The 8498-nt window shown below is 43.8% G+C and overlaps 1 protein-coding gene across 1 annotated transcript in view; it reads right to left on the bottom strand.

Annotated features, from left to right (window-relative positions):
* LOC118330852 (BTB/POZ domain-containing protein 10-like) overlaps positions 1–8498 on the bottom strand; it is a 14905-nt gene that overhangs the window by 1531 nt on the left and 4876 nt on the right. The window contains exons 2-7 of the mRNA XM_035665538.1: positions 7967–8214; positions 7517–7838; positions 6432–6534; positions 4252–4372; positions 2102–2299; positions 1113–1223 (exon numbers count right to left, since the gene is read on the bottom strand). Of these exons, the coding sequence (XP_035521431.1) occupies positions 1113–1223; positions 2102–2299; positions 4252–4372; positions 6432–6534; positions 7517–7838; positions 7967–8214 (1103 nt within the window). The remainder of the gene's footprint in view (positions 1–1112; positions 1224–2101; positions 2300–4251; positions 4373–6431; positions 6535–7516; positions 7839–7966; positions 8215–8498) is intronic.

The raw sequence follows: 8498 nt of genomic DNA, 5'->3' as shown, positions 1-8498 counted from the left end.
AGTCTGACATTTTGGGAAATACCCTTATTTGCTCTCTTGCTGACTGGTAGCACTGTACAGTAAATATGCAGCACTTTTCTTGGGATGTAACAGATGTGGGTCGTGACTGACTACCACCTACTCCAAAGGGTGATTCACTCATAGCACGCTCCATTATAGCAAAGGATCATAGGCTATTTATGAGTCAGGCCATATTCATTATGTGCCTTTGGTTTGCATTTAATGCATCAAAGCAAAACTATCAATATTCTATTGAACAACTTTCTTATAGCTACTGATAAAGTGTGTATTGTTGATACACAGTGCTGCTGTTTTATTATCCAGGCCGAGCCCAAAGGTAACAAAATCCAGCTACCGGAACCTCTGAAGCCTATAAAACCTATGAAATATCTTATTTGTTTCATGCATACAAAAACCCCAGTGTAAAAACAACAATGGGGCGTTGTGTGTTGGAAGATTTCTTGGCCAGGTTGCCAGACAACTGCCGGAGACTCCAGGAAAAGACTGGTCCTGGCACATAATCACCTGACCGAACTATTCCTTCAAGTATTTTAACAATGAGGCACTGCTTGGATTGGACATTTCCTGAAAAGCATGTGGTGAGAAACAAGCTTTTAAAGTGCATTTTATTGGTGGTGTTGTGGAAACTCTCGCCTCGGATTCAGCCATTAGGACTTTTACAGAGTGTTTACACACAATTCATATTTAAAAAAGGTAAAAGTTCCCCGCTGTGGCCCTGAGGGAAAGTTCCAGTATTTTTCTTTAACAAGTAAAACTTCTTCTGCGACCCAAAAATGTTCTTCCTCGTAGGCTTGTTTTAGTGTTTTCAGCTCAGAGAGGTTCTCAGGGTTTAACAGTGCTGTGTTCACTGGAGTAGGGCTGCTGTGGAGAAAAAGACAACCCTCACAGAAGTCAAGTTGTGCAATGAGCTCTGTGCTGAATTCTTGTAAAATAGATTGGCCCATTTACAAAATGATAGTTGCCACAGAGAACTCAAATCTTCCAGGACCGAGGTGAAAACTAACCACAAACACATACATTATTCTGATTGTTAATACTTCTTCCTTCAGATTTGGAGGCTGCATGAAAGAAGAAACACTTTGACTCAGTACCTTCTATTCCCAGTCGGATCTTTTTCAGTCCCCTGTCCTTCAGCACTGACTTTGCCACGTCTCTGTTCTCTATGTACTTGAAGAAGCGGTACAGTTTGGTGCTGTAGATGACTGTCGAGGAAAAGAGGGACATTAAACACATGAATCCACCGCACGACCTTCAACAGTCTCTCAATAGTGTTTGACTGCAGCGCCCTGTCTGTGGCTCTCAGCCCAATTGTTACTGAAGAAAAAGATAAAAACACAAATAAATAGTTTCATTTTTTTTACTAATATGCTAAAACAACTGTAGTTAGCTATTAATACAGGAGGGGTTTCCAGTAGCTCTTGGGGACTATTTCCAGCTGCGGATTAATCCACATTCGCGGCTCTGGTGAGTATTTGCAGCCGAAGGACGGTGTATGTATGTGTGTGTGTGTGTTCTCTGTGATGAAGGAACATGCCACCCAGTGCAACAGTGTGGCTCATTGATGTGTTTTTACTTGTTTTTGGTACAACAATGGAGCTCTATGGCACAGAGGAGTGGATACACACAGTTCATTGTTGGTTTGAGTCTTTTCGTGGGATTTGTTGACAATAACAAATATACACAACATCACCAGACTTATCCTTTAACCACAGCACTCTATTAGCCGTGTAGAAAGTTACTGTGATCTGTAAATACTCTGTTCTGTGGAAGCGGGCCCAGTTGCTAATATGTTTCTTTACTCTAATAGTATTCTTCTCGGTGTGAAGAACTGTCTAAGACAAACAGCCTCCAGTTTAACAGCTTCAAATGTCAGAACTATTACCGTGAAAGTGTGAAGCATGAAGGAGCTGCAGGAAGTGTTATGTCACAGTGACCTGCTTTTCATCAAAGCTGGTAACTGGAGCATCACGCAGCTATGAGGCGGACATACCGCTACCACAGCAGGTCGCTGAGCGGCTGCGTTAATGGGTATATATAGTATAAGTAGTATATGATCCGGTATCATAAATGGTGATCTTACTCTGCGAGTACTCTTCTCCCATCTGTGGAGGGTACTCTTCGTCCCAGTCCACCACGTCGTCATCAGTCAGCACCACCACATGACACTCCCTCTCTCCGCTCTGAGCGCTGGCCACCATCAGCGGCAGCACCATCTCCTCCAGGTAACACTCAAACTGACGCCGGGCCCCGTCGTTAGACAGCTCGTGCATCAGGGCGCCTGGGGAAGAAGCACGAGGACACCCGTGAGGAGAGGATATTGGATACTGTGCTGCTGGATCGTTTACTTTAACTAGGAGAGCCAGGGACTATTTGAAGTTTTAAAAAAGTAACATACAACTACAATCAGACTTAAAACTGAAATCTCTTGTCTATGATTCTGTAGGAGGAGAGCATGTTTTTGATGAAAGCGCTATGGAGCAATCTCTTTGTGTGTCCATGTTTTGTGTGAGTTCTCAGCCACGAGCATATAATGGGTCATGTGATACACACGCCTGCCAATGGTTTCACACTTTTCCACTGACCCACAAATGGAGTTTATGCGCCAAGAAAAGCAGCAATGCGCCAAAAAAGGCAAGAAAGAAGAAGACTACTGGTAAGTAAACATGGGCGAAAATAATGCACGGTTTAAGAAAAACTGGCTTTGGAAAATGATTTATGAGCAAAGAAATGCATTAAACGAGAAAGAGAAACTTTGTTTACAAGAAAATCCCACAGGGCACCATGAAGTGACATGTTGACATTGTTTCCTAACAGCAGATCCATTACTGAATACTGTCAACTTAAAGAATAACAAGGTAATCAATAAAATACATTGTTTTATTATTATTATTATTATGATGCATTATTGTGACTAAGTAGGAACACAAGGTTCTGGATATGAACAGAAACTAGCAATAGTCTGCCCTGCCCTTGTACTTATATAACTGCCTCCATAAAGTTCATGGGCTTGGTTTACATGCAAGTTGACACTCAAATATGATTGAATCACAATATGGCCTATTGCAATATCAAATCACAAAAGCTGCAATTTTTTGATGAAGGTCAAATGTGAGATAGAACAGCTTTATTTTAGCCTGCAAATCTGATTCTCCAGATGTAAGTAATGATGTGATATCTGTCAACAGTCTGTCCTGTAACACATACAGCTTTTCCATCAATAAAGACAAAAAGCCCGCAAAAAAACAGATTTAAAATCACAATATGATTTTTTTTTTGCCCATGGTGCAGCTATAATTTGACTATGGTATAATGTCTTTTTTTGAGCTCTACAGCTGATGATACTCAGGCATTACTGCACATATTAAGACCTAAATAGTAGCGGTGTAGGGCTGCTTAAACATAATATTATAATGAAGTCCTGAATGCAAACTCTTAGAATATATAAACAGAAAACATAGTGTGTGCAGCCGTCCTGTGGTTCTATCCAGAACAGAGACTGATTGAAATCAGACTCAAAGGAACCACAAATACCTAAAAACGAGCAGCTAATGATGAAAACCACATCCTGTTGGTACAAGAATGAGACCTGCTCTCCTTGGTTGGTTATATGCTTGCATAACAAGCATTAAATCTCACAGCTAATCATGACCTACTTAGAGCCCAACACACACACACACACACACACACACACAGAAACACACAGCAGCAGCCTGTGAGCTGAAGCTGCTCCTCCCACACACACTCAGAGAGACAAACAAGAGGGACAAACATGCACAATAACAACACTAATAGAGACATGCATTATTGACAAATTGGTATTTCCAAAGTGACAGGATGAGGCCACAGGTCCGTCAACAAACAGCTACATCAGTGTCTCCGTATACTAATCATGCATCTACTGTGCCTACTTTTAGCTCTGACTGAAGGGTTACATTTACAACAGCTACAGTAATGTCCTGTATCTATCAGTAGTATCACTAACTTAACTTAACTACCAACTTATTCTCCACGAAACCAAGGTAGTAGCTGCCAAACCCATCAATATGCACTGTTGTGAAACATATTGCAATAAAAACAAAGCGGGCTATTTGTGTTCTTCTCTAATGCGGTAAAACAACAACAATAAAAACCATCTGAGCTCCACACTCACCAGAGTCCAGCAACTACATCAGTCTGCAGCACTGCACACTTGAGACAGTAAATAATGACAGCTAAACAGTGTGTACTCACTGAGGTCTCTGCACTTGATGGTGCTGTAGTTGAAGGAGATACAGAGGTAGTCACATGCCTCCCTCAGCTCGGGAATGGAAACGCCGTCAGGGCAGCGGATTATCCCCGACTTGTAGTAATCCTGCCATTTTCAGCAGTGTGCGCACACACACACACACACACGCACGCACACACAAATGAAGAAACAGGCAGAATGGTGGGCATTCACGCGCACACACGAGCATGGGAGAAAAAACAAGACGCCATTATTGATGCTGCTTCACTCACACGCGCGGCAGAGAGAGAGAGAGAGAGAGATGGATGAGGAGGGGGAGGGATGGAGAGGTGGCGGCGAGGAAAGTAAAATCCGGCGGACGTCACAGGCGAGATAGAGAGAGGACAGAGAGAGAGGCGGGGAAGTGGAGAGCAGAGGGTGATGAAAGCAAAAGCTCACAACGTCACTTTCCCTCCCTCTCGCTGGCTCTGTGCAGCCGGTGTCAAACTCAGAGGGGCTGTTTCCCAGGAGACGCAAACACTGCAGCCTGGAAACGAGGAGGAGAGAGAGGCTGGGCACACAGGCACCACTCCACTCCCGCCCTGTACTTCTCGCACTTTCTTGTCTGCCTGGGTTTTGTTTAATGCCCACTGACCAACACACACGCTCATGCCAGAATCCATTGTGCCATAACCACAATCGAGCAACGATTGGCTCTTTCTGAGTGCATCACTAAAAGGCTGAGGCGAATGGAGTGTTTTTTTTGCGCTTGCCAGAAACATTTTGGAAGGCACATGTCAACAGAAACTCAGCAGGAATGCTTTCAGGAATATTTTCTATTCACGCTGGAGGACTGTTGACCAAATCATGACTAGTCTGCTCGCCTGCAGAAACAAGCTGGCTCCACCGTAGAGGTCGGGATGCTAGAGATGAGGATCCTGTACAAGCATTTCCACTCGTGGCCCGTCTCTGTACTGCTGCTACGTTTTTGTTTTCCCATCAACAACACAACAACGTGCTGCTGCAACTTCATTTCCTGTCAGCACTGATGAGCACGCTGACAGGCAGTCCCTGTGCACTGGGCGCTTTCAATCAAAGATTTTTCATCTACACTATATAGTATTTATTATTATTATACATTGTATCTGCAAATAATTAAAGTAACGACGTGCATGCCTGACAGGGGCTACGTGGTGGAGAAGCAGACGTCAAGTGTGGGGAACAAGAGCTGGGTGACGTGCAGCAAAGGCTCCCAGGCTGATCAGGCATGTTGCATACTAAGGCACTTATTTACAGTGCTGCCTGCTGACTCAATTCTACAGTACATTATAAGGCTGTATATAAGGCTGGACTGCATTAAACTGAGATTTTACTACGAGCAAAATACTATACACATCTTCTAATATGAAGCAACTACTGCAAAAACTACAGAAAAATGTCCACAGTGAATTCAAATCCTCACACAGTGTAGACATTTTCATGTGACTATAGTTTTCTTTTGGGATCCTTTGCTGCCATTTTCAATTATATTCTCATATATAACAAATTTCTGACTGGACGCTGAGAAGCATCTCATTTTCAAACTTGGAGGTTTGACGAGAAGATCTAACTGAGGAGAAAATAAAACGCTGGGCTCTATACTCGCAAAAAAAGACCTCTGTTAGTGATCATCACATGAGTAAAAGCACAAAGCTGAACTGAAGACTTTTATATAAGACTGAGCTCTTGGGGACTGTCAGTACGAGCAGCAATGATGGACCGACAGTGGAAGAAAAGAGAACAGGAGCAGAAAGAGAGGTGGCAGTAGGTGTACTGAGAGCTTGTCTGTGATATAAATGGAAGGATGGAGGGAGATGGGTAGGAGGAGAATTAGAAAGTGAATAAAACATTGAGAGATACAGTCCACGTTTCCAAGGATCCTGAACTCACTGGCCCCAAGAGAGAGGAGAGAGAAGAGGATAAAAGGATCAGAGAAATGAGAAGGAGGAGAGGAAAGAAGAAAAGTATAGGGAGAGGGGCAGAGAGAAAGACACTCAGAAAGAGGAAGTGGGACAGTGGGAAGAGGGAAAAGCAGGGAGGGATTGAGAGAGAACCAGAGAGAAGAGAGAAAGAGCTGTACTGTACATGAGATCCAGTACACACAGTGACAGAGTACAGAGCTGATCTGAGCTAAAAACACCAGCCACAGATGAAGACCTTAACTCACCAGAATGGCTCTGAAGACAGTGGAGCTGATGCCATCGGCCACCTCAAACTCTCCCTTTTCATTGGGCCGTGTGAAGTTGTTGTCCCGCCCAGAACCAAACATCCTGAAAACAAACAACAGGTGAGAAAATTGCCGCTGTTTGTTTGAGCGTTTTTGCCCAGATTCAAAGCTGGAGCGACACATTAAAGATGTTGTAGTCGTGGCTTCAACACTTCCCCCGTCTCAAAATGAATGTGATCAAAAGAACTGAAAATGGAAGCGTCTGAACTGTGTTCTACAGTTCACAGTGAGCCATTTAGGAAATGAAAGGAAATTGTGGCACAAAACAGGAGAAAGCTGTTCTTTCAGCACCAGTACAATTTAAAGTCCCCCTCCAGTCATAAATCAGCTTTTCTTCTAGTCCCTACAGTGTGCTGTGTGAATGCTGTCTGTGCAGAGTTTTACTCTAGAAGGATGGTTTCACATTCATCTGCTGAAAGAGGAACGTTTCTCTGTGCTCACTGAAAATCTGATTTTAAGGAGAGGGAAAAATATCACATCAGACGCACATTATTGCTCCAAGCACAGTATTTTTGTATACGTTGTATGTCTGGAGGGGATCTCCAGAAGCTTCTATGAATGGCAGACTGTTGATGAAGTGAAAGATAGTGATTGGTGGATGAAGGTTTTGGGGCTTTTTATTTGTGCTGAAAAAAAGGTTCAAAGCTTTGGGGCTTCAAATGCAGCAGCACAGTGACATCTGGTGGTTTGTAGAACTTACAAGATATAAGAAGATTATAGACTGGAGCTGAAGCACAACGACACCTCTGTGATTTTAACAGTTTCAGTTTTATATGCGTGCAATAAAAGGCCAAGAATCCTGTGTGTTATTATTAAATCTGTCTTACTTTTGTTCAGAAGTGCTGCATTAAACGTAGCTGGTATGATGCAACGTGTTACAGTAAATGAATGAATGCATGATGCAAAGAGCTGACATTCACAAAAAATGAATGCACCTTTTCACAGTCCCAGTGTCACTGTTTTAACTTGTTGTCGTTTTTAGTTCAATTCATACCAACACAAACAATCTACCTCTTGGTCATTACCTGCCCAGCATGGTGTTAGGTTGAGCCGTAAAGATGGTGGGATCCACCACAAATCTTGTATTGTCCACAATGAGTGTTACTCTTTCTCCCAGTCTCAGTCCACTGCGATGCCCCTCTTTACTGCTGAGGTCATACACGTAGATCATGTCGCACAGTCCTTGGCCCAGTGTCTTGGAGTGGTGGTCTGCTCCAGGAGGACCAAACGACCGAGGTATGTGTCCTCCAATCAGGGCCCCTCCAACCTGGGAATAAGGAAGGGAAACCCTGGGAGGACGTGGACTGGAGGATCTGGAGGACGAGCCTCCATCGCCACGTTCACGGTCTGTGGGAGAGAGGAGGACAGATGAACGCCGGTGAAGGTATCTTTCAGACGCATGCATGTGTAAGAGATGGCAACTAAACTCTGATATGTGGGCGGGAGAAGTCTAATAATCATGTGTTTTCTCTCACCATGCTGCCGAGTAGGAGAAGTGACATTCCTGATGCAGGGCGTCAGCTGACTCTCCCCTCTCTCATGGGAGGAGTCACGTGAACGGTCGCTGGAGCGCCGCCGTTGCTCCCGGTAATGTTCTGCTCCTCCTCTCTCTCTCGCCCCTCCAACGGCACCGCCACTGGCGCCAGTCCCGTACAGACTCATGGCGCTGACCTGCTGCTGCTGGTGGTCGCAGTCCAGTACTGACAAACCACACTGTTGGTCACTGCTAGAGAGGTGAGAGCACACACAGAGGGAGCTGTTAGCTGAATACTGCTTAACACAAGTGGACTACACCAAAGACGTTTGGTGAAGCAAGAATGTCATGTGGTCTGACTTTGAGTTATAGGATAAAAGCCATTTATGTTTGACACTGCTGAAACCTCCAAACATGTTGTTTATTAAACAACAATTCATATATTTATTCAATGATTCCAGTCAACTTGTTCTTCCTGCAGTTCAATGTAGAAAATTAAGCTTTTTTGCTGTTTTCATATATATATATATATA

Source organism: Morone saxatilis, unplaced genomic scaffold (assembly GCF_004916995.1).
Source record: "Morone saxatilis isolate NCDOM2014 unplaced genomic scaffold, NCSU_SB_2.0 Contig2, whole genome shotgun sequence".
NCBI lineage: Eukaryota > Metazoa > Chordata > Actinopteri > Moronidae > Morone > Morone saxatilis.
This window is presented reverse-complemented; position numbering and strand designations above follow the sequence as displayed.